Below are 27,376 nucleotides of genomic sequence, written 5' to 3'. Positions count from 1 at the left end.
TAGATGTCCTTTAATATTTTTTAATCCTATGCATACATATAAACTTTACCGGCTATGATGTATTTTCCGTTCCAGGCTGGTGCTGGTTTGCTTCACGGGATGGAAGTGGTGCATTCCATGGTCATAGTGGTGCAACGACGATTTGCGCTCCTTTACACCGGATACCCTAAGTTACAGAATGAATTGAAATACATTCAAAAACTGAGGGAGAATGTGTTTCACTGAAAGCCACCGTTTTTTTTTTTACTTTCGAATTTCGCAAAACTTAGAGCTGGTCTAAGAGCGTATTTTAGTTTTTCATTATTGTTCCTGGCGTTAATTTCTAAGGGGCTGTTTCACCATCCATTAATTAGTGTTAACTGGCGGTTAGGTGTGATGCCGACTCTATTTGTTTTGTTCGAATAGACGGAGACGGCATCACATTTAACCGTCGGTTAACGCTAATCAATGGATGGTGAAACAGCCCCTAAGACTTGCATTATTTTTTATATGTATTTCTAATGACGTCTTCCATATTGCTTTTGTGCACGTGTAATGCAATCTTCGTTTTACTTTATCGCGGGGCAATTCTTTAATATTATCTACATTTTCCATGTTTACGTTGCATTTTCGGCTACAATAAAGCGTTGTCACAGTTTTTATCTAAACTTGACTAGTATCTTAGAGTCCTTATCTCTAGGATTAGGCTTCAGAGTGATATATCAGTGACGTCCTCGATCATCACTGAGATCTGACGTCAACTAGTAATGCATCTAATTACTGTTATTACAAAGCTGTATTATTATGATTTTGCATCGAGAAAAACTTAACGTTTTTTTATTGCATAAATTGTACCCTCTTATACCTAACACAGAACAAGTTTTCAAAGCAATTTTTTGCCTTATCACAGTTGCCACGATCTTCTCGAAGCCCGGAGGTTACAATGACTTTGTCATAACCAATGTTTAATCGTGAGTTTGTTCACCTGTTCAGTTTAGTAGAATTATTCGAGTGCGTCTATTCAGTGAACGCATTCGCCTACGTAGGTACATCAGAACTCCAAAAAGTAGAGGCTGGAACGTGTTTGTTCTTTATTTGTCTCATTGTAACTTGCATACCTATACATAAGCATAGACAACGACGTACTGAACTGAGTGACAAATTAATACTCGTATATGCCGATCTTAATAATTTTGCTCAGTAGTTCAAAGTTAGCCAGATACAAATAATAACATAGCGACAGTAGAAACTTTCATTCAGTTCTGGCTTTATCGCTGTTACTGCTGTATTATGTTTCAGCTTATGTAGGAAGTCTATTTATCGACAGTGTACTAGTCTGTTATAGCTAAAATTCAAAGTCAGACGAATTTCATGAAATTAGTAAATTATCTGTAAGCGTTATGAATTGTCATATTTATTGGGTCATGCATGAAAGGTACATAATGGAAATAATTATCAGTGCCGTGGAGTTAATGCAAACAGTTAGCCGGGCATTGTGGGCTGGCGGGCCGTGACAAAGGGCGTCCGATGCGTTAATTGAAGCTCATGGCTAGCGCAATGTGCGAGACTTGTTTGTCGCGGTCAACCTACCTCGTTTCAGAGATAAATAAATAAAATATAGTGAAAAATTTTACGTCGATTGATTTTTAGTACTAAGGGTGGGTAATGAACATGTGCAAAACGTATCTACAAATTTGATTAGGTACTTACGTAAAATTCTTTCAAGGTTTCTTCTCAATAAATGTTTTTATGTGCTCATGTAGGTATGCAATGCAATGCATAATGTCCTTGTAAAAGTACAACTTGAATCGATATAAGAGTGAAGACCAAAAAGTTGCACACCGTTGAAGCTGCGTTAGCAGGTGGTTATAATTTCCATTAACTTTTTTCCATTGTGACACGAAAACTAATTCATTAATAATTAATTAATCACACTCGCAGTCACAATGGAAAAAGTTAACTTTGTGCAACTTTTTGGTCTTCACCCATAATCGTATTTTTTATATGTAGAAAATTAGAAATAGGCTAACACAATCACGTCGGATGGTAAGCGAAGATGTGAATTAAGATGGAGCACGCTCGCCTAATAAACTTTCGACTAAGTAAGTGCGCGCCTGCTAGAACTATGGAATTTTCCAGAAACAAAATAACCTGTCTTTCCTATGGTTTCAAACTATTTCCATACCAAATGTCATCTAAATCGGTTTAGCGGTTGAAGTGTGAAGATGTAACAGACAGACAGACAGATAACGTTATGATATTAATATGGATATCCCAACATGTAAATTAAACGTTTTTATTGGGCAGCACCTGTTCAAAGAGGAAATCGATCTCGTTACCTTATTCTTTAGTCTGGTAAACCAGAAATTAGATTATTTTGATTGTAGATGTTCTATACCAAGTCAGAAATCTGCACCAACTGATTTATAAACATTCAAGTTTACCGTCCCTTAAAATCATCTACCTAAGTGTTGACTTTAGACCAATATCACGACACTTTATTTGCTTAGCTGATCAGTTAAAAACCTAAATTCTAATGGAAGAGTTTAGGTGGAAATAAAACAAAGCCGACACTTTTAAAGGCTCCTTTATTTTCTAAACATTGTACCACAATAATTGATCTTGGTCTTTTGCTTTCGTTAACAGCCTTAACTTCTCCTCGTATTGAAGTTAAACTACTTACGTGCTTCCTCTATCAAACGAGATGTCATAGTACCTAAATATAGCTTAGGTATTCAAAACTTGTATTTTTCTTGAATATCCTAAAATTAAATCGATTATCTTTTCTACATATACATAATTAGGCCTACTTACATTAAGTGTGCCGTTCAATCGGCATAAAAACTTTTTGCATTTCACGTTTAACAACTACTTAACGTAAACAAACGTTTAGTTAAGTTAAGAACAAAGTGAACAATATAAATTCCTGAATTTTAAATGCTATTATGTTTCCCGTTTCTGATGTTACGCTATGTATAAGGGTTTATTCTTGAAGCAGTTCTTCCAAATCTCGAAGAGGCAGATCGTGGAGTGGAATCGGTAGAAGATAGCTAGGGGCATTGAGACGTGGGTGATGATCGTCCAAGCCCAGGGGCCGTAGAACTCCAAATGAGCTGGCCTGAACTCGGCTCGATTCTAGAAGAAAACATGATACAGATTATATTTTTTTATGTAATTCTCAAATCTAACTAAAACTACCTAGAGCATTGAACCAAATTCTTGTAAGAATTCATTGAAACCAATCAAAATAATTAAGTGGTTTTGTACTAAGTATCTTGTAGTAACTATTTAAAGTCCAAAATTAAACATATATGAAAGTTATAAGAAGCATCAATGGAACAATAAAATGGATAAAAGTATTTTTCTTAGAATGGTAGGTTGGATGAATGAAAAGTAGAGAGTTATACTGGTTTCTTCTAATTATTACGGAATATTTATACATTTCCGTAAGTATTCGGCATTGTAAAGTAATGAGCTTAATATTTTTGTGGGGATATAGGTACCTTACATGTACCCATATCCCCACAATGTCCCTTATGTAGTTTATTAACGTTTTCCAAAAGAGTACATTGGCTTCAAAGTCGAATCCAATCCGAAATTTAAATATTATTTTTGAATTATTGCTTTTAATAGAGACCTTTTCTAGGGTGTTGATAGCCCACATGGCCATGTTGGCGACAAGTAGGAACGTCACGAGCTGCCGGCCTGGTTTATCGCGCCGCTGCTCTGAAGTGCTGCTGCGTCGCCACCAAGCGTCAATTATGAACAACGATTGGAGTATTGTCTGCAATATTGGAATAAGAAGAAGAAGCATGAATACTTATTACACATTTTAAGAATTTCAATCAGATGGACCAAAAAATATCCACACATACAAGTAAAAGGACAATTTAATAAACGATAACAATTTAAGTAATTTCATCGGGATCCCTTTGTTTCCCATACATTTTTTGTTCTGAATTTCGAAGGTCAGAAATTGATATCCATATAATTTATAAACATAAACATCACTAGTCATAATTTTTTTCTTAGTATAAATGCTTATAAGCTCTACAATATTAATGGCATATATAGTAAATTCTATAATCACAAAAGTCATAATTTTTTAACTATAAACAATATCTCCAAGATCTAACGATAATTATTCAGAAATAGTTTTAGCCATATATTTCATCGTACTAATGGTTGTTACTCACATCGTTTTAATGCCTAAAGTGTCTAGGTCTAAGAAACCAAATTCATAATATTGATAGGCATATAGATAATTTCTTAGAAACATTTCCAGGCATACATTTGAAAGTGCTTATTCATTTAATTACGACTTTAGATAATATGAGTAATAGAAATTATGTTGAATTCAATTTGATTTGTGCGAACGAGCGAAGCGAGCGAGCAAGACGGTTCGGAGCAGAAGCGACTCGTATAGGTTAGGTTTAGAAGGCTAAGGCGGGAGCGAAGCGGAGCAGCTCCCTATTTCATGCCTTTCATGTCACAGGTATTTTCAAAATAGCAGCCCGGATAATATTGCTTCGCAAATGATTTTTGATCATCGATGTTCCTATAAAAATTGTTTATTATGAACTTTGATTATTATGCATACAACTACAGTTAGGTATACATTCGGTCGTTAAAATATTATGTATTTCATTTTTGAATTCATTCTTATAATTATTATGAGTGTTTTTATTGAATTTAACATTATGACGTAAAATTTTATGACTAACTTATCAGGTGACTATCAATCATTATCACCTGCGAAAAAAGACCTTACAACAGTTATTATAAACTAGTTTATTGCCTTTAATATTATGGAATGGTATACTATATGGATATCGAATGTTTAAACTAACCAATTTTATGACTTACAATAATTATGACCTGCGAAAATCGGAACTTCACTTTATACTGTTTAATGTTATGACTTAAGATAATATGACTTCCAAAAATTATGATGAATAACGTTATGGATTGTTTAAATCGGAGTTAAAATTTTATGGGAAACAATAGAGACCCAATTTCATCAAGTGGAAAGGAGGCAAATAGTTATTTTAGTAGTTTCGGTACTTTTAGTTTCTAGAGGAACTCGATATACTCGTACCTGGTTTAGTGATAAGAATTCTGAAAAAAATCCAGTAAGGCCGGCGCTAGTGTCGCTCGATAGAGTGTGGTGGCATCCGATCAGACTGAACATACAGTATACAAACATCCCGGATTGAGCCAGAATCAGGAGTGAAGTGTCCAGTTGCAATACAGCTGAAAAAAAAAACTCAAATTAGTAAGTAGCTTTAATAATAATTGGATTGGATTCAAACATAATGCGGTACTATACCTTGAGACTTTCTTTTGTACGGCAGTACTCTCATTTGTTTTATCGCTGCACAACAAGCAGCTATCGTCAATGTATACAGGATCAACTCGCATATATTCACTTGGAATATGGCATCCTGTAAAATTAATGGTAAAATTTATTAAAACCTTTTTTTATAAACATTGCAAAACAAAATGTTAGTTGTCAAGTAACAGCCATTTGAATTGATATGGCTGATCATAAAATAACGGACAAGACAGATTAACAACTTTCGGAACTGTCCTTGAAATATTAAACAAAACATGGTACACTTACATTGATTGTAGCAGGATTACTCGAGAGCACAAAGAACATGATGAGTGATATGATGGTGACCACGATGACGAGAATGCCGGAGAAGAGACCGCGGTGTGCGTGCGAGCAGTCCACGGAGAAGTGGTGAAGCGCCGCGCGGCTGCCGTACGGAGAACCCACACCCAACATGCCAGCTGAAAGGTTGAATTTCATTACCGTTAAGTTTAACATCAATTCTGCGGCTTAACGTTAACGTTTAAAGTTAAGTTTTAATTTTCTTGAACTTGGAGAACTTGTGTCTAAGGTACAACTATTACATATTACATATGTTTTTGAGTATGTACTTATCTATATAAGTATTTTATCCGTTGCCTAGTATCCATAGTACAAGCTTTGCTTAGTTTGGGACTAGGTCAACTGGTGTCAAGTGTCCCGTGATATTTATTTATTTATTTTATTTATTAAAAATCTGATTAGAAGGCGCAATAATTCGGAATACCTATACATTTAGATAGACTAAATGCAAAAGTTTCTTTAATTTTATAATCGTTTAAAACCGATTTATTCAACATTCGACGCCGAAGCACTATATACTTGGCTATTATAGCAGGTTTATAGAAGAAAATAAGCTGTTTAAAAATTACCAAATTGTTGAAGAATTTTTTCGGGAGTGACTGAATTGTTTCTCGATTTATTTTTGGCGAAGTGAAACTTTTTCTCGAAATCTTCAGGAGTGCATTTGACCTGAAAAAAAAAACAGGTTTATTACCTGAATATTAAAATCATCTTAATTATTATTATTTTATTTTATAGTCATTATCATGTTATAACTGATACAAATTCGTAGTCGTAAGTTCAAAACTAAAATCCGGCCAAGGAAAAAAATTGAGACCATTTTCTGTTTCCTCAAAACCGATTAACCCAAGCTGGCTTATGACAGTTTATGATTTTGACGTAGCTACAGAGCTGAGAACATAGAACTGAACATACATATATGACGGTTTAAAACATGATTCTCCATTGATTTGGTTAGTTACCACAGCAGTCAGATAAAACTTACCTCTTTCCACATTTCATAGAGAATCACTGCAACTATCAGAGAGTATTCAATTGTGCAGGGGAAGAGGAACGGTGATGCATTTTGTAGCAAAGCTCCCATAATATTAGCCCTTCGACATGGAATATCAGTGGTTTCATTGTGAGTGCTGTTTACGTGAGCCATGGCATGATTCAGATGATGAATCTCGTGTTTGGTCTCTTCAACCAGTACGTACAACCACTCGCATAGGTTTGTAGCAATCATATGCATGAACCCAAATCTTTGTATCATTTTGTAACTGCCAGATTCGATTTCTTTGCTTGTGAGAAATATGAACTGCATTTGCAGCAAAGTTAGAGCCATGCGAAGAGCTGGAGTTAGTGCAGATAGTACTGTTCGGCAATCATCTCTCATTTCGAAATATTCCCCAAATTCTAATCCGCTGTATACCATCGAGCCTATACCAAAAGCTGTGAAACAGTAGGAATTGTAAAAAAATGCAAATTTTCGAACAAGAAGTGTTTTATAGAACTTTTCAGCTCACCAATAGCGCCCAGTCTCAAGTAAAAACTGCCATACCGTGATATAGTTTCTTTATTTTTTGTTTTTTCACTCGGTGTAGCTTTACCGTCTTTGCCAGTTTTGTCAGTTTCCTCTGAAAATTATACATTTTAGGAAAGTTAATTCAACTTATTCCAGGCAATTAAAGAACACATGCATGTAAGGATTTTTTTGTAAAACATTTATGCGAATAGAATCGTCGAGAACGCCCGTAGAATGCAAACTAAAGAAGGTAATATTCATTGCGGCCGTAATTATGCAAACAAGATGTGATTTTAATGTCGCATTTTGTTAAACTAATGCGGATAGTTACTGAAGCATTTATTTTCTTTTCTCCCTCATAATAGCTTAGACAAACATAAGAACTCTGAACACTTACCATAATCATGGATGATTGTATTGACTGCTTTCTGACGCATTAAGTTAGCGTATTGAAAAACGACGAAAATAACAGATACCAGATAAAGATATAAATAGAAGCCCTGTTGAAAAGATAAGAATTTTGTTAAACGCAAGTCATTGCAACACTTTTTAGTCTAGGTTTTTACATTACGATTAAAATTATCCAAATAGTTATAGATTGCGGGGCTACCGAATTAGTTATGATGTGATGGATTATTCAAGGGCCGTAATGTAAAAACCTCACATAAATAAAAAGAAACAATTAGCTTGTAACCTGATAATATGCATCTGGAACTCCCTTGGCGATAACTTCTGTGACCGGAAATGCAAGTCCCAATACAACTAGTAATTTGGCGTAAAGTGCGGAAAGAGCTTTACTCAAAGCCTCACTATAAAAAATAAAACAAACTTTAAATTCTCCATGGTACAACTAAACGTAGTATAGTATAACTTTCATTCAATTGATTCAGAGAAATGTTAACACATTGTGCGATTCATGTCAGTTTTCTTATCATCACTATTTTGCTTGGTTTTGTGCTTACTGTGAATTAAGCGTGTACTTAAATGATTTTGTTCTCTCGTGTATTTTATATTCTGCTACATTTATTTTCATTAAACTCAGAATATGTTGTATTCATTTCCATATTTAAATCATATTCACCGACTGGGAAGTACTCAGAATCATTGTGAAGCTGTCTATCCTTTAATAAATGGAGGTTGTGCTTTTGAATGGTGTTGACGCGTTGTAGGTGTATATAGCTGTCCCGTATTGTTGGTGACATAACACAGGCTGTGACGCTATCCGCCGGGCCTGCTCTAACAATGTGTTTGACGATCTCACTGATAAGTGACTGAGAAAGCTCGCAGAATTTGTGAGGTAACTTAACTAAGTATGTAACTATAATGTTTCATGGCAGAATGAACCCTGAATTGTCGTCACTTGTATTTCCGCAGATTGGCCCATTTTTCATATGAAGTAAATTTCATCGAGTGTATGAATTTTATTCAGAGATTCTACATTTTCCCTTTTATAGTTATATGTATGGTCGTTGCTTTTACTTAATCCCTCGTCCTTATCTCAACGTGAAGTGCCACAGTGCAAGGGATTAGTTTTTTTTATAAGTAAATGAAAATGAACTAGTACTACAGAAACTTGGACTGGTAGTGTGGTAGAGTATTGTGTATATCCACTCGAGAACAATGACTTTTATCTGAAACCCCTCACGCGTGACTGCATGCAACTAACCCTTCGAGCATTTTCGAAAAGTGTCACATTTATATTAGTGGTATGACTATGAGTGGTGGAGTGGTGTGGTAGAGTGGTCGGCAAGCGGCTGCGGTCGCCGAGCGCGTCAGCCGGTAAGACGCGGGCTCCGCCGGTGTCACCGGCAGGTGTCGCGTGTCCGGCGCTGATTTATGTTCAGCTTTACAACTATTTACATAGAAAGGCTTTAAAAGTTTTGAAGAACGGTTTGCAAGGCGAACAAGTTAAACTGAAGTGAAACATGGTCCAGTTTGATGCGTAAATTCTACTAGGTTAATCCCGTGTCTTCGCGCTAGACTGCGCTAGAGGAAGAATATAAAATAGGCACATGTCAGTGATATTCATGCATATATGGGCCGAATTTGAAGTCTCTAGCTGCAGTAGTATTTATTGGTTGTGTGCTGATTATCAATAGTCAATAAGTATTTTGTAAGTATGTATAGAATGGTATAGACTAGGTATAGATATAGATAGAAGATAGTGTTTCAATATTGTATGCATATTTTTTGTATACCGGGTGTGGCCTGTAATACGAGCAATTTTTTTTATTAAAACATAGATCGTCCTCGTCAAACTGAACAACATTAATTCAGCGACTTTTAAAATAATGGAGTCTTTGAATTTTCCTTTTTTCATACAAATTAAATACTGCTATAAATGTACGCCACGTCGCCTGTCACGCTACCACTATCAAGCATTTTGCTTTAAATTACTTCTTCGAATAAACTTAAAAGTGTAATAAAAATTAAAAAACGAATTATTTTGAAAAGTCGCTGAACTAATGTTGTTCAGTTTGAGGATTATGATCTATGTTTTGTTTGTTGTTTTTGTTTGGATTATGGTCTATGTTGTTGTATTTGCTCATATTACAGGCCAAACCCGGTATGTTTTATGTAAAAACTTTGATTGGTGAATCTTGAAGGTACTTAGATGCTTTTAGAGCAACCTAAATATTCATTGTATTAGATTAGATATACATATTTGTAACCGGACACTACATGCCATAACAAATATCTTTTTCACTTCTCATTCTCGTAAAGTTCGTGTTTATGCTGGATCTAGCCGACATAAAATTACTTTTTATGCTCTAGTGCAATAAAGTTAAATCTTCGTCTAAGACAAAGGCCATCATGTCTAAAGAGCCACAAACAAATAAGTTTTTACATATTTATTTTATAATTATTATTTTATATAACTAAAAATCAATCAAATCAATCAAAATAAATAAATAAAACTAAAAATTTATGATATTATAGTAATGCATGAATAATAAAAGATACATAGTAACTGAACAATAAAATTGTTTCCACTGTTGCTTTTTCATTTCCTCGCCATCGAAGTGAAAAGCAGAGTGTAAAACTCGAGCATTAAACCCACTTTCCCCTCGACGTGTCTATCCACCCTTGCCGTACCGACTCGGGTAAAATGGCTCGTTTTATGTTCTTGTTGTACAATCTACTATAGTGCAATTAACCGTGAATAATTAAAAACTTTTTTCAACTTATTTCATTTAACTTCCTTTATTTCGAAAAGCATAACATTGCATAAGATGCTGTCCCTAAACAAATCGATCCGAATTTATTGTTTTGAATTGCACATGGCATAATGATTTGTCCTATTGTTTTGCTTTTATGCATACTTACTGCCCCATAATCTCCGCTGCGGAAGGTGGCGTCTCATGTATGGTGGAAGCCATGGATGCGCGGGAGTGCGGTGAGAGCTCTGAGAGGAAGCGCCGCTGCGTGGCTGCGCACAGCGCGAGCGCCTGCGACGGTCTTCGGAACGCCGCAATGATCGCAGACGGCCGCCTAATGGACGATGATGATAATCAAGGGTGTTTTGGTGATATAACAAGTATAAATTTCTTTTGAATAAATTACTTTCTGCCAAGTCAAATAAAAAAAAACCGGCTAAGAGCATGTCGGACACACCCGGGATAGGGTTCCGTAGCCATTACGAAAAAATCAAATAATATTTTTCTAAGGATTTCGTATTGTGTACGGAATCTTCCAAGTTTAGGTAAAACTCGGAAGAAAAACTTAGGTCTTAATTTTCAAGCAATCTTAGCCGCTTTAATTTTCCTTGTAAATTTGATACATTTACTACCATTCTGATTTTTTTTTTAATTTTTCCACCCAACAATTTACATTTTGGAGGGGGGTGGTTACGCTCGATTTTAATGAAAATTTGCACTTTAAAGTTGAATATTTCCTAAACAGATCACTGAATAGAAAAATTGTCTTTGCAACCCCTCAATGGTTTTAGTACACCTATCCACCATACCCCACACTATAGGGATAGTCAAAAAAAAATCACCCCTACCTTTGTCTGTGGGAGGTACCCTAAAAAATTTTTTTTTGCTTTTTTTATTGTACCACTTTGTCAGCGTGACTAATATGTATATTCATGCCAAATTACAGCTTTCTAGTACTAACGGTCTCTGAGCTTACCCGCGGACAGACCGACAGACAGACGGACAGACATGGCGAAACTATAAGGGTTCCTAGTTGACTACGGAACCCTAAAAAGAGACGTGTAATAGAGCCCTTTACGGCCCACTTGCACTATAAATCCTTTAATTTTAAATAATAAATAGAAATGTTTATTCTTTTTTTCTCAAAAATACATTAGTAATACAATTTAAACAAATAATAAAAAATAAAAATAAAAACAAGTCTGCGTGAAATCGCAAAGCGGTCCTAGCTCAGCATAGTGTTGACCGTGTGGAAATAACGTTCATTTGTTTATTTGGATGTCTATTTTATTCGGTGCCTTATATTATTTATTAGACAGTGAATAAATCTACACCATGTTTATTCTTTGCTTTCCGTTAAATTCGTCATTTACGGCCAAATTGAAAAGCAATTGTATGAAATTATATTACGTATGAACAAATAATGGTTACTAGTTTCTATGAAAAAACATGGTCTATAAGAGGCATGATTGAGTCTCAAAAGTGTTGATAATACGATAATTATGCATCACCTAGTGTTAAGGTTAGCGGCGAGCTTGGCCTCGATGTCGCTGGATACGCGGCGGCTGTTGGGCTGCGAGTGCGCCTGCACCAGCGGCTCCGACGCCGGGTTCAGCATCGCGTGCGTGCGCTCGCGCAGCTTCTGTATGTCCGAGTATGATGACTCGTCGCTGTGGACACAAAACTTTTCAGTATTACAGGCTCAAAATACGAAATATTATTAAATACGAGAGTGAGCGTGACGGTACGATACGAACTTCGATTTTCGAATTTCGTAGTAGCCCCCCTTATAGGTATTACGACCGTTTCAAGCGCTCTCACTTTCCTGTCGCATATATTGAAGAAATGAGAGACCGTAAGCAAGGAATTTCAATGAATTGTAATCGTACGTACCCATGCACACCATATCGTTTTATAACGTTCATCCATTCTACCTGACTCATTTCTCTCTCGTGCTGCCTCAATTAGACATTGAGATTAGATACTAAAAAATAAAGTTCCATATTAATGTAGGTAAAGTCATCAGCGGAAGTGGATGAGCAGTTACGGCACTCAAAATTATCTACACACGACTCTACTGCCAGTTGTAGTTGGTAGACGATATTATTGTTAAAGTTATTGACTTTGTTGAAAACAGAACCATTGAGAAGCATATACTCGTATTCAAAATACATGTAACTCAAATCATTCACAGTATTCAAACCAAAACTTTTTATTTTTACAATATATCCTTGTATTTACTTAAATTCAAAGAATGTGACGTGTATGGAAATGATCTATGAAATATTACAGCAACACGCTGTAAATTGAATATTTAAAGGGTCGTACGCCTGAAGTATTGAACTACTTCAACGGAATAGCTTTGAGCACAAAATCTTCAAAATATGCATCTGTCCGCCGGAAATGTCTTTCTGAGCTTTCTATCCTGCCTCGCCACACTCTACTTTGAATATCAAATCGTAATATAAGTATTTGAACCTATTTTATTCTTCTTTCTGTCAAATCTAGGCGATATATTTCTAAGTTTCTAACTTAAAAGGTACGCAGAGCCGTAACTTAAGAGATAAAACTGTGCGATTAATACAAAGAGAGGTGCAATTTTAAAAGAAACTTTAATTAAATGTTTGATATCTCCGTTGTATTTATGAGGAGCAGCGACCAGCAGGAACGCCGCTGTCTACCACCGCGACGTTTCATTTCCACGTTTGAAATAAAAGAATGGTCTCACCGGATTCTAACAATGGACACCGCTCTCGCTGGCATAACGGCGCACGAATAAAGCCGCGTGTTATGCATTTAATTAACTAGAAAGGATTAAAAAGCTGTTTGATCATAACGCTCGCTAAGATTCTCATTTTTCCTACGCTATCATAAAATAGGTTAGTGGCTTACTTAATTGTATAAGTTGCGTTTAATTATTCGTCTACGGCATAATGGATTTAGATGGTCGAGGATATGGGTAAATAACATAGGTATAGCTGCTAATTAATCTATACAAGGTATTTCGGGAGACGTAAACAGAACCAACCCTACCGGATACAGTTAGTTCAGGCAACTATATCGTATCTACCAGTATTAGTGAGAAATTTTTAATGTTGAAAACAAAAAGTAGATATTAAATTATCTGCTAAGTGTATTTAAAAGTTAAAAATGTGTTTAGTAGGTACTTAAATATGATTGTGAACGATCCATTATCAATTAATGAGGGTATAGGGTTGGTCCTGCTGAATTACCCATAGAGATACGCGATAGGAAGGTTAAACTTAATTAACTCATTGCTTAAAGGAATTAACATACCACCAGTTCTTTCGAGTATTTTCAACGACAAAGCTTCATTGGGGTGCGTGAAGTTCAACCCATTTCCTGGTTTGTCGCACCGTTCAAGATACGTACCATCTTACTCGTGATGTTATGTTGCCATAATAATCACGTCATGTGGCTGTTCTGTTACCTGTCATTGTCGTTTTCTTCATGCACGGTGTCCATGTCGGTGACGGTGACGCTGGGGCGAATCTCGCTCGACTCGGCCAGGGGACGCCTGCTTGGACTCATCTGGACACACATAACCATAATATTTTGAACTCTAGGTTGGCAACGCATCTGCAATCCCCCTGGTGTTGCAAGTGTCTATGGGCGGTGATGATCTCTTACCATCAGGAGACCCACATGCTCGTTTGCATCCAGTCGAATAAAAAAAACTGTTCTATTAGAACTGTATGTTATAAGCTGTTGGTTCTCTAGAGTAAATAAATATAAAAGTAAGTATTCAGTTAAGACAGTGCTGAGACTCGAAAGGTGCGCATGAAGTGAAAAGATTCTGATAATATGCTTGCCAACTCGATGTAAGCCGAATTATCATAGTACAAATAACCTAAAAAAAAAGTTGAAACCTCTAATTTTTCTAAGGATTTCGTATTTTATACGGAATCTTCCAAGTTTAGGTAGGTATATTTTAATACCTTAGGCTGCTATTTAAGAGTAAAACTACTAATAATTCTGAAGCAAACTTAGCCGTTATAGTTTTCCTTGAAAGTTTGATATACTTACTACCATACTGATTTTTCAAATTTTACCACCCAACGGTTTAGATTTTAGAGGAGGGGGGAAGGGAACGCTCGATTTCAATGAAAATTTGCACTTTAAAGTTAAATATTTCGCAAAAAAAACAATGAATCGAAAAATCGTCTTAGCGAACCCCTAATGGTTTTAAAAGACCTATTCCAACGATACCCCACACTATAGGGTTGGATGAGAAAAAAAAATCACCCCCACTTTACGTCAAAGGGAGGTACCCTAAACTTTTTTTTAGTTTTTTATTGAATCATTTTGTCGGCATAGTTTACATATATATCCATGCAAAATTACAGCTTTCTAGCATTGATAGTCCCTGAGCAAAACCGCGGACGGACAGACAGACAGACATGGCGAAACTATAAGGGTTCCGTTTTTGCCATTTTGGCTCGTTAAAAATGTTAAATTAATTCGGTTAATAAATTTCAAAACAAACAAATATATTTAATAAAAAATCTTTTACATATTTTCGCGGGCTTAAATTTTTTTTATGGTATGTGTACGGTAGGTTAAAAAGAAGTATTTTAAAGGGTACGATGAAAAATACTTACTATGCAACAAATACGAAAAATACAATTAGCAGTGCCCGGCGGACCCCGAACTAGCCTAAGCCTGTATCTTGGGATCTAGCGAGTCGGTTTACATTCTGAAAGATTTCCTTAAGTATACTAAGTATGGGTATGTTATGTATTATCAGATACCTAACTAAACAGAAAAAAAGAAAAGAAAGACGTAAATATTTCATTTGGATGTCATTTGTAACATTTAACAGGCGACTACAGTTTCGTTGGTAAAAGACAGTTAATATAACGCTGATTGCACAACATCGCACTCCGTGATTCATTCATTAGTCACATAGGCGAGCAACAAAATGTACTAGGTACTTGTATCATTTTCATTTCAAGAGGAAGTATGTTTACTAAAAACTGGGTTACTTCCTGACTAATATATTATAAATGAAATAGCAACTCTGTCTGCTTTCTGTTTGACTGTCTGGCCATCTGACTGTTACCACTTCACGCTTAAACCGCTGAACAGATTCAAGTGACCGTTATTTTCATATGGAGGTAGTTTACAACCCAGAGAAGGATAAACAAATTCAGGCTTTTGCTAGTTTAATATGTGTATGCCAAATGTCATGTTTAAAAAAAAAGGTTTTATTGTTGTATTGTATTGTAGTGTTAAAGTTCACCAATAAAATGAATGGTAAATATAATACACAATAATAAAAGTTCGGACGCCAGGCTAGGTATTTTTAAAGAAAATAAAACAGCCAAAACTCAGCGGATAGAGGAAATTTGGACTTTTTTAACCCAAGCCGGGGACTCAGACGTTGCAATAAAAACTTGGTCTCACCTGATAGAGGCTCCCAGTTCTCGTCTGATTTCGCTGTACTTGGTTAATGGACTCTTAAGCCAAAAATAACTTAAATAATAGCTATGAGCTAATTACACAATTTTAACTCTTAAAAATTGAACAGCCAAAATAATACGGCGTTAAGCATTCGCCTTCTATTTTCAAAAATATTAATGTAGCAAGCCAGAAGGGCATGTGGAATTACACTTCCAAATTCCAAATTTTAAAGTTCTTCAATTATCTAACGTTGGTGCATCTTGCGTTAAAATAAAGTTTTCATTGACCGTTTATGGACGCAAATAAAGTCAAAACACATATTAAGAAAAAATAACCACAAATAATACTTAACCATAAACAAACTACCTAACTTAAACACTTAATACCTACTAGATTAAATAATAATTCATAATAATATTTCATCAGGTGTCTGCGTCTGTTGGATTGTAATTCTGCAAATGCTCAGAATTTTTTCATTGGGTTGATAAAAATGTTTGTTTGATACTACACGTACACGTTGACCGATGCTCAATGTATACGGCATCAAACGTCTAACTAAATTTTGAATCGCAAAAATCTCGCTGAAAAGCCTTAACAAAGGTTGTAAACTAACCATGTGCTGAAATATTTCAGCTTAATTTAAAAATACCTTGAAGGCCATCAGCCTAATGTAGTCTACAACCCTAAAGTTGATAATCGTTTGCATTTCATAAAACAATAATGCTAATAGACGTATCTGTCAACTTGAAAGTTCGACTTTAGCGACATATTCATTTTATAGGAACCTGTTTAAAAATTTATAGACCACTTATTTGGCTGATGGTACCTATCGTTATCTATAATAAAGGTTATATACAGGATGGAAAATTTTAAAGAAAGTAAGTCAAAATGTTGAAAATAGGAAAAATGATTGAAACGAAACATATTTTATATCTAAAAAGAGACACAACTGCATTCAACGATTTTTGATTCACACACGGGGATCGAACCGACTAAAATAAAAAATAAAATCACGCTTTTTACTTTTACAGTATAAATCGATACGTGAGGGTTTTAATCATAAGGATTAAATATATCTAACAAAAATGTTATATGAAATGAAAGGAAAACCATTGAATGTATTTTTTATTTATTTTAATAAACAAAAATCCTTTAACCAACCAACGACTTATTTGAGTAATTTTGGATAAGGATGGAGAAGATTAGCCCATGACAGGGAAGAGTGGAAGAAACTAGGGGAGGCTATGCCAAGGACAACCTGACCAATAAAATGGTTGCCGAATACATATTTACATAAAATTAAAGTGGGGAGTGGAGTACTGGATAGATGATGAAAAAATTTGTCTAGACTTTGCCCCCCTGACTAACTACCTATCTACCTATTACTACTACTAGTTATTTTTAATTTTTTTTGTACATTAGTTTATAAGCTTAATTTATACCTACTACTTTTTTTTTGGTCAGAGAATAAAGGCTTTATTATTATTATTATTACCCTATGTTAAAAGGTGATCGAAACTAGTTACGAAAATCGGTACCTATATCACAAGTAGTTAGTTACGTATCAAACAAAATAAGGGAACGTTTCGGAACGGTCCATCCTTTTTCCCAAAATATCCTTTACCAAAACACCCGTTCCAAAATAACAGTTTCCTAAATCGACCGTATGCCAAAAGGCCCGTTTCTCATAGCTTCCGTATACCAAAAAACCCGTTTCTCGTAGCATCCGTATGCCAAAAGATCTGTTTCTCGTTATACCCCTATTCCCAAAAGGCCCATTTCTCATAGCGTCCGTATACCTACCATAAGAGCCGTTTCTCGTAGCAACCGTATACCAATAAGATCCGTTTTTCATTTTCCGTATTGTTAAGAGGTTTCACAAATACACATACCTACGTATTAACAATGGGTGTTTTGGGAAACGGATATCAAGACATACGTATCTTCTGTAAGAATCACATTTTGAGAAACGGATTATTTAGGAAAAGGTAGTGACGGGAACAGTAATTTCGGAATTAGGTCTTTTTGGGATATCGAGCCAAACGTATCTTTTGGGAGAAGCACATTTGGGAATATCGGGAAACGGATTATTTAGGAATAGATAGTAACGGGAACGGATGTTTTGGGAAACGGACAGAACGTTCCGAAACCAAAGTACCCAGCCTGCCATATCCAGCTCCTGACACTTCTTTGTATGGTTTTACATCTTCATTGTTTAAGCACAATAAGAAGAGTATCTTCTCAACTCAGTGGCGACAAGGAGTCAGGTTTCGCATTAACGTCATAACCATATCTATGTAAAATCTCGAAATAGAATTTCGTACTTTGAAAACCTAAAATTGGTATTTTGAAATTAAAACAAAAGTAACTGAACAAGTGGCAATTATTAAAAACAAGACTATGTGAAAAAATATTTCACATGCTCACCGGAATGCATTGGCAGAGAAAGAACTTGATTGACTGTGCTTGAACTATAAAAATTTACTGGTACAAATAGAGAGAAGATACCTTATATTTATTTCAAACTAAATACTTGTAAATATTCGGTACTGCGTCTTATTCACGTTCAAATGAAGTCATCACGTTTCAAGATAAATTTTAAAAACAAACTAACCTGTCTATGAAACACCGCGTTGATTTTTTCCTGGAATATTTTCTCATTGCCCAGATTGCCCTAATCTTCAACACGATACTGTAGCGCTCAGCGTAATTGAATTGACACGGCACATCCAAATTGCTTCCAGCTAAGGTTTTTTATTTTATTTTCCTATTATGTTTGCCTTTTAGCTTTAACGTATACGCAGGGAAACGTTGACATCGGATGCTGTTAAATTGTAGCGAAATTCGATATGAAACGAGCAGTTATCTGCAACGGTAAGCGTGCAATAGCTGCTTAAGGCGGGTTTGTTTACCGAGATACGAGCGTGTATCAAACACGCTAACCGCGTAAAAGTGTTACGCTTTTAATCCTTTAATGTCGCAGTGTAAACTGCGCGTGCTCTCGACCTGCCAATGAGGCGATAAATAAGCGAACGTTAATGTAATACGTCACATCTGGGATAACTATTGCATAGAAGCACTGAATTCACTAGTTGTCAGTCACGATTTAATTTCGGGTCAAATCACTCACAGAGTCATGTTCGAGATGGTGTCCACTTCGCCGCGATTGGTCAAGGTATGAGACGTGGCGAGGAACGGTCATGCCTAGTTAATCACGTGGAAGTTGAACAGGTAAAGACTGTGACTTTTATATGATGCAAAAGTGGGAGACAAGCTGAGAGCGACACTGTTTCTAAGCGTACTCGTAGTTCATAACTGTTTGGCTTTAACTTCATCGTCATGACTAACTCATTGTCTACGCAGTCTCGTTAATGGTTCAAAATATTGAAAAATTATGATAATTATTACCTGTCCTCGCTCAAAGTGATTGGACGCAAACACTAATAAACGGTGACTTCTGTGAGATTACTTACACGATTATTGTAAAACATTTAGTACTGTTTTTGTGCCAAGCTATTTTGCTTTTCGTTTGATCCAGCCTGAACAGATCATTCCAAACATAACATTAACCAAAGTTAGGACAAATTGCCAAATGTAAGTTATTACATATCTTTATTCAATTTAGGCTAGGAAATAAATTTATTGTTAAAAACAAACATAATAAAACATAATTAAACTATAGATAGAAAATTTGGCCTAAATCGCCGTCAATGGGTAAGGTGCCCAGAAGGCTGGCCGTATTTCCTCGTTGTATAGCGATACTTATACGCTGTGCGAAATAGTGGTAGTAGTTATTACAACACTTTCGGTAACCATGAGTTACAATTCAAGCATGGCCTTGAAACGTGGTTCATCTGAAATTAGGATAAGTGAACCAAAAATAAGGGATAGCCATCAACTAAGATGACAAAGAACGTCTACGAATATGTGTGGCTAAATTAAATGTTAATACTGTCTGGAATAAAGAGTAAGATCGTCGTTTGTTTGTTTTGCGTCCGCCGCCGGGCGGTCCGCTCTAAGGTTGTTAGGTTGTTGAATAAGTTTCTGAATTAAGAGAACTGAAAGTTTTCTCATCTCGAGATTACAGCAAAGTGTTTACCGTTTGGTCGCAGGATGCGGCCCGCGCGGCGGCGTGTGCTGCCGCTGCTCGTTTTATTATGCTTTAGTGGAATATAGTTTCTGTTAAAATGTAATATGTTTTTTTCTTACTGTACTTTTGCTGTCTGTACTTGCATTGCCAACTAACCTACATGTGTATACCAAATTTCAAGTCAATCCGTCCACTGAAAGAAGGTCAAAATGAACTTGCGAGATTTGAGCCAACAACAACAAACAACTTAGGGCTAGTTAAGAGCGTTTATACCTGCTGAGCTGGCAACGTTGCATTTTTGTTAGTTTTTCTCGATAATTCCATTAAAATTGAATGAAAATTATAAATGTGGTCTTTTAGAACTGTTCTTAATAAGTATATAAGTTAATGTGTCTACTCCAATAATTAGTCGTGATACTTTTATATTCTTTAAAAACGAACAAATGTTTAATAACGGTCTTTAAAGAAAATAAAAGTCTATCACGCATAATTATTGGAGTAGACACATTAACTTATTTATTAAGAACAGTTCTATCAGACCACATTTTTAATTTTCATTCAATTTTTACGGAATAATACAGAGAAACTAACAAAAATGCAACGTTGCCAGCTCAGCAGGTATAAACGCTCTTAAATAAACGCTTGTAAGTAATTAGTAAATAAGGGAGTTGTAAGATTTTATACCAGATTTTATATTAGAGATTGAGTGTGTGGGATCTTAAAATTTCATACAGGTATTACGAGTAGGTACGTAAAAGCAAAAGCATTTTTACTTATCATGTTCATAAATTTCCTGTTTATGTGGGTTCTAGGTTCTAGGCGACATAAAGTTACTTTTTATGATTTATTGCATAAAGTTACTGTCTAGTACCGAGTTAATCAGGCGCCAACAGCCACCAACAAAAAGTTTAGATTTTTTAAATATTAAACTGTACAGTCACCAGCACCAATATGTGACACAACAAGCGTGCATAAATATCTGATACGACTCTATTTCTAGGGCCGGAAGGACGTGTCAGATGTTTTTGCACGCTCCGCTGTGGCAGATATTAATGCTGGTGACTATACCTACATAGCAAGGCATGAAAAATAAAAAGTAGTAAATGAAATGAATCCTTTCCATTGTTGCTGTTTAATTTCCTCGCAATCGAAGTGAAAAACAGGATGTACCTAAAACATGTTATTAGACCTCATTTGCTCCTTGATTTAACTATCAAGACTCGCCTGTGGCTCGGGTGGATGTAAACGTCTTGGATAAAATGATGAGCTTTATGCATTTTTTGTAAAATTTACTATTGCTTGATGAGTTGTTATTTTATCCCATGCAAGTACCTACTTAATAATAAATGATAATAATTAGGTAGGTATTCTAGGTATGTACCTACCTACCTAAACTAAATATATAATGAATAGCTCAGCAGGCTAAAATCTGCCATGTAATGGGATTCCATATGACATGCGCCGGTGAAAATACAGAAAACGCTCATCCGATTTTTTTTTAACCTAGACGGCGGTTCTTGGGTTTCACATCAAGCCTACAAGTACACCGTATATTCAAGAATCCAAGTTTTAAAGGTTTTTCTTTTTCGTGGATATTAAACGCTATCTTCGTGTCAAGTTTCTGCTCTCTAGGTATTGTGGAAGTAATGGTTAACTTTTGATGATTCTTAATCAATCAGTCAGAAAGCTTGTAAATTAAGCAAATCTTGAAATTTGAGAGTTCTTAAAAGTAGACTTAGGTTATCAAATGAGTATAACATCAGTGTTTCACTGTGTCACTTCCACTATGTGCAAGAAAGAAGTGGGAAAATACGCAGAAATGGTTTGAGAAAAAATGGTACGATGGTACGGCTGTTTGCCTTTTGCTCAACTTGGCGGCGGCACTGCCGTGCCCTCAGATCAATACTACTTTCTTCGTACGACGATTTGATCTGTGTTTATTGTACGAGGACGGATAGCAGCCAGACGTCACAATATATCTTTGCAAGTCGAACGTTTCTCTGTTTGTTTATAAGATCAAGTCGACACAGCGCAAGCACATCCCTAGCGAACGAAATTCTCGGTATTTTCATAAAATATTTGCGCGAGTATATCGCACCTGATGCTTTGCAGAAGTTGCACTTTGAACTCAGTGATTTACCTAAGTTAGAGATACAAAGCATTTAGAAATCTACTTTTAGTAGACACAATAAATTTTAAGTTATATATCATTAACTTCCATGTCTTGTTCGTCTGCCTGTAAGTACGAATAGGTACTGCAATAAGAGTTATGTACCATTTGTCTACGGCGAACTTCCATGGTGCAGGAAAATTAGAAAAAAAAACACTTTAAAAAATAAAACAATAACCAGAATAGGGCGGGAATTAAAATTATGGAAACTAACTTCCTTATTGCCTTTTTTCTAAGATATTCTCTAGTGAGTTAAACAAAATAATTTCACTAATTAACGGATAAAAGCCCGAACGTCTCTGAGAAAAGAATAAACGTGGTCGTTCTTACCATCGATCTACCTACAATATAGGAAATAAAACATCCAATTGAACTTGATCGACTCAGCACTCACTATAAAATTATCAAAACTGGCGTCAAACAAGAAACGAAGAATCTCGCTTTTCCGTCGCATTAACATGTATTGTCATACCTTCACAATTAATAGGTAGGTACGAAGGAACGCAGATAGAAGTGCTCTTGTTAGCGCTTGGCCTGTCGTGATCTGCTGCAATTTGCGTCTGTTCGATGGTGTAAACCATCCGCGTGTTTTAAATATTAATGTTATACAGTTCAAATAAACATGTTGACATATTTGATCAAGTACGAGTAGGTACCTATTTGAAGAAGCAGCTATAATTTCATGAGACAGTTTGAAGATAACTTCTGGTATTGCGTTTTACAACGTAATACCAAACACGTGTGTTAGGATAGAAATATTTTGGATACGAATTATTTATGCGAGTCGTGTCACCTAATATTGAACAATCACGACAAAACTACGTTTTATTAGTTACTTACTTATTAGCTACATCCATACCAAAATATCTCATATTTATTCGTATATTTTTATCCACGTCATTTATATTAGTTTATTATAACATTTTGTAAAAATACTTTAAAAAACTAGAAATGTGTAAAAGTTTTGTAAAGATCATAATGCGGTCTCCTAATGTTACCAATAATTATTTAATGCTCTACATTAGTGTTTTTACCATTATTGGTAATTGAACCTACTAAAGAAGCAATTCAGTTTGATCGCTTATTTTTCAGTGAACACAATCGATAAAGCCTTGGTTTGTTTCAAAACAAAATATAAGTTCTATTTAAACGTTGAAGATAGTGGGAACACTAAGTACCTAGTACCTACCTACTTATCCGTGGACAAGTATAAATTGCCAATTGAGAGATATTTTTAATTTTCTTTAGATGCATTGTAAAGCAAAATTTTAAAAAGTTAATCGAAATAATAATTAGTAAGTCAGTTAACAGAAAACTACAAATGGCTTGCACTTCTTAACCTGAGGTTGGTTGCCTTGTTTAAATCGTTTAGGATAGCAAACCAGCAATTTGGTCACCTGAAGCAATGAAAATAGTCTGGATTTCATAGAGATGTACATAAATTCGATATTATGAATTTCGAGGGATGATTGGTCATATGCGATGCGATCAATCAAAGAAGTCTACACTTAGATGGACTTTATACATGATATATGAAAATATGGGAATACGTGGTCTTCCCTTGCAACTTCTTGCTGATTATCTAAAAAATAGAAAGCAGTCAGTAAGGATTGGAGAACTATACAGCAAGGAGGAAAGCATTGAATATGGAGTACCACAGGGGAGTGTCCTAGGACCCACCCTATTTCTTATTTATATTGATGATATATGCCGTCTGACAATCACTAATGCCGAAATAATAGCGTTTGCTGATGATACCGCTGTACTGATTTACGGTGACTCATGGGATGATGTAAATAGATTGGCACAAAACGGATTTAATGTGGTAAATGATGATCTATGGCTGAAACATCGTCTATTAGGTACCTGGGTATTTTACTTGATAAACATCTCTGTTGGCGTGCGCATATTACTAATCTTACTGGAAAGGTCCGAAAGTTGATTTATGTGTTCAAAAATCTGAGACATGTGTGCGATAAAAAATTACTATTATCAATCTATTATGCATTCTACCAATCGGTGACTACCTACTGTATTTCCGTGTGGGGAGGCGCATCAAAGACTATTTTACTCGGACTTGAGAGAGCACAACGTGTAAGTTCTTAAGGTAATGACTTTTTGTAAATTTAGATATCCAACACGTACACTCTACCTGGACAATGCAGTTTTATGTATGTATGTATGTATGTAAACTCTTTATTGTACAAAAGAAAATTAACAAAATACAACTGACATACTTTAAGATACTTGTACAAAGGCGGACTTATCCCTTTAAGGGATCTCTACCAGTCAACCTTTGAGTGGATGAGAGGAGAGGAGCAATACGTTAGGGTCCGACAAAGGGTGAGTAACAGTTTTCACAGTTAGGCAACTATTTATTAAACGATTGCTAACAAAACAACACAAATATATTCCGGATTACTCGGAGACAAGGAGGAGACTAGACTTTGTATATTTCACTCCACCACATAAAACAAAGTTCTCAATTTTTTTTATTTAAGTCCTTGGACCCACTTTATACAATAGGATTAGTCAAAATATTCAAATACGGTCACTTAATTCACATGCCTGTAAAAAAACAATAGCGAGTTATTTGCTCGGGTTGGATTATGAAGAAACCGAACGGCTCTTGAAGAATAGGGTGTAACACACACACACACACACACACACACACACACACACACACACACACAAACACACACACGCACGCGCACAAACACACACACACAAACACGCACGCACGCACGCACACACACACACACACACACACACACACACACACACACACACACACACAAACAGTACTGAGACACACGTTAACAACAATCTCCAATAACTAACAATCGTTTATCCTACATATAAAATTAAATAAAAACTTACATTCTGAATTTGCATTCTTCAAACTTTAGTTTGTAATTTATAGTATCTTAATTGTTTGCATATACTGCATGTTTACCTGCTAAGTCGGACTGGTTCTGGCGGCCGTGTTACTAGACTATTGTGTACCCACTATTATTTTATTGTGATACCCACCATACTTTACATTTTGTACTACGAAGTTACTTTTGTTTTACGAACATATCTGGGATTAGTATGAGTGTTAAAACATAATTGATAAGGACGTGGAATCCTGACCCACCGTGATACAGTTAACACTAGTACGGGGGTCAGATGACGCTTACTTACCTACTGTTTTATTCTGTAAGTACATAATGTTTCAATAGTATGTAAGCAGTAATGTATGTAACATTATTTTCTCAATAAACATTTTTTTATTTATTTATATGAATCTTAATAAGTAGGAATACTCTGACTTCATAATTTGAATCCAGTTTGTGTGTTTGCGTTCTGTCAGACTGATCTGAAAAATATCAGATTATATTCTGATTGTTTACCATATGAGCACATAATAAATATAACCAGAATAGTTATGCCTGAATCTTAGTAGACTTCACTTTTAAATTGTATGCATTTTCGCATTTCTCTGTATTAATGCCGTGAAATCAGATGTTTAATTCAGCAGACAAATTCCGACTATGTGATTCCACCTTTGAAATGTATACCCATCCTTAAACGCAACGCCTACGAATAAATAATTATAAATGCATAACTGGTGTTAATGTTATGGTTTATGTCAATCCAATTTATAGAAAGGGTAAACAAAGACGCCATTAACCCGACCACAGACATTTAATGATGTGAAAACCTAGAACCTATTGCAAAATAATTAATCTGTTCAGTAAATCGATTAATTTATTAATTGAATAGATCAAAGTATTTTTGCTTATTTTATTATTTACAATACTTGATTTAATTCCAAAGACTGTTCATTCAATTATAAAAGCAGTACCTATTTTTTAATTGTACGGTAAATAAATAATAATCGCTTATTCAATCGAGTATTGAAATGTCAAATTTTCCACCATCTCTACGCTAGTCTATGTTACTACAGATTATACACGAGTTTCATTCAAGAAATAATGTCAGATTTTGACGAAGATTTTTCAAATGAAAATTAAATATTGAAATCAAGTGAATTTTGGTGAAAAAAGTGATTAGACGTCTAGTTAAAAGACACAAATTACATATAGATAAATGTGTTATTGATTCGATCCAAGTGAGTGTTTATACAAGAATTTTGATGAAATCGGTTTGTTTACACTTTCCATAAATTGGATTGGCATAACGTATAAATTATTTTGTCTCTATCTTTCACTTTGACATTTGTCTTTGAAAGACAGAAAAAAAACACAATTTGTCTTTGACAGGTTTGTTATATACTTTTTATAAATAAGAGGGCCTCGTGAAAAATTTATTCTGAAAATACTTCCAAGGTAATAAAACAATCAACCATATCAAGAATTTGACCAAACAGCTATCACTAATCGATTATTGCAATTAAAATGACTATAAACCTCACCTTGCTCACAAGTTCTGTAATCAGTTACACTGAATAATTCAACAATGACTTGTGTCGTCTTTTTTATAGTACTTTTACTATGTAACAGTGTACACGTTTTCCATCTCCGATTCTGTAGTTGTTACTGGTTTCGGCGGTCAATCCGAGCTAGTTGACGACATGCTAATTGTGATAAAGTTGTATTGCACGACTTGCCGTGGATCACACCTGGTGGAGCTGCTGAGGGACTGCAAACAACCCACCCAAATATCGAGAATATTACTTATTCATTTTTAATACCTAAATACACTGAATTCGTGGTGCTGATAAATTTATATTAAATACTTAGAAGACAGTAAAATGTTCTTAATTAGTTTTGAGTAGGTAAACCAACAGTTTTTATGATTATTGGCATAAATAAAAACAACTTCGATTGGAGCCTTCGTTCCGCTCCCTAACTTGATATTACATTTTGGTGCTCCGTAGCTCATTTAAAAATCGTTATTATTTACGCGTATTGAGTATTTCCTGCATTAGTTTTCACACTCGGGGTTTCATAGGGAATGGTTTTTTCACCGAAATGATTTCAAAAATCGCTTCTAGATCTGGAAACAAATGATTCACAAAAAATATAGGTAAATATTAAGTTAAGTTCCCAATCCGCACTGGGCCCGCGTGGGAACTATGGCCTAAGCCCTCTTGTTCTGAGAGGAGGCCGGTGCCCAGCAGTGGGACGTATATAGGCTGGGATGATGATAGGTAAATATTTAACCCTTCTAAATTTTATTAATATAAAATTATTTAACGTTACCTAAATCCTTAATTATACTTTTATACCTCCACAAATAAAAAACTGAAATAAATGATCTTAATAAAAACCGGATCACCTTGTATTGTAAACCAGTTCGAAAAAGTTGACGTCGCTTTACCCAGGGCCCGTTTTAAATCTCTTTGACGAATCCGTTAGGCTAC

At 35.3% G+C, this 27,376-nt stretch overlaps 1 protein-coding gene across 4 annotated transcripts; it reads right to left on the bottom strand.

Moving 5' to 3' along the window:
* Window positions 1–2,550: 2,550 nt before the first annotated feature.
* LOC141442684 (proton channel OtopLc-like) lies at window positions 2,551–26,560 on the bottom strand. 4 transcript variants are annotated; one of them, XM_074107746.1, is made up of 14 exons: window positions 26,426–26,560; window positions 13,773–13,873; window positions 11,833–11,991; window positions 10,491–10,655; window positions 7,858–7,972; window positions 7,561–7,663; window positions 7,165–7,275; window positions 6,642–7,090; window positions 6,226–6,325; window positions 5,603–5,775; window positions 5,309–5,423; window positions 5,078–5,232; window positions 3,617–3,763; window positions 2,551–3,114 (listed from the first exon to the last, which is right to left on the bottom strand). In XM_074107746.1, the coding sequence occupies exons 2-14, from the start codon at window positions 13,871–13,873 to the stop codon at window positions 2,944–2,946; spliced, it is 2,064 nt and encodes a 687-aa protein (XP_073963847.1). In that variant the 5' UTR covers window positions 26,426–26,560; the 3' UTR covers window positions 2,551–2,943. The 4 variants fall into 4 exon arrangements, with proteins under 4 accessions (XP_073963847.1, XP_073963865.1, XP_073963838.1 ...); XM_074107764.1 differs by lacking the exon at window positions 26,426–26,560 and adding an exon at window positions 22,478–22,546; XM_074107737.1 differs by lacking the exon at window positions 26,426–26,560 and adding an exon at window positions 18,876–18,983.
* Between the last annotated feature and the right edge of the window lie 816 nt (window positions 26,561–27,376).

The sequence above is a fragment of the Choristoneura fumiferana genome, chromosome 2, assembly GCF_025370935.1.
Source record: "Choristoneura fumiferana chromosome 2, NRCan_CFum_1, whole genome shotgun sequence".
Lineage (NCBI taxonomy): Eukaryota > Metazoa > Arthropoda > Insecta > Lepidoptera > Tortricidae > Choristoneura > Choristoneura fumiferana.
The sequence above is the reverse complement of the archived record's forward strand: the minus strand, read 5'-3'. Positions and strand labels throughout refer to the sequence as shown.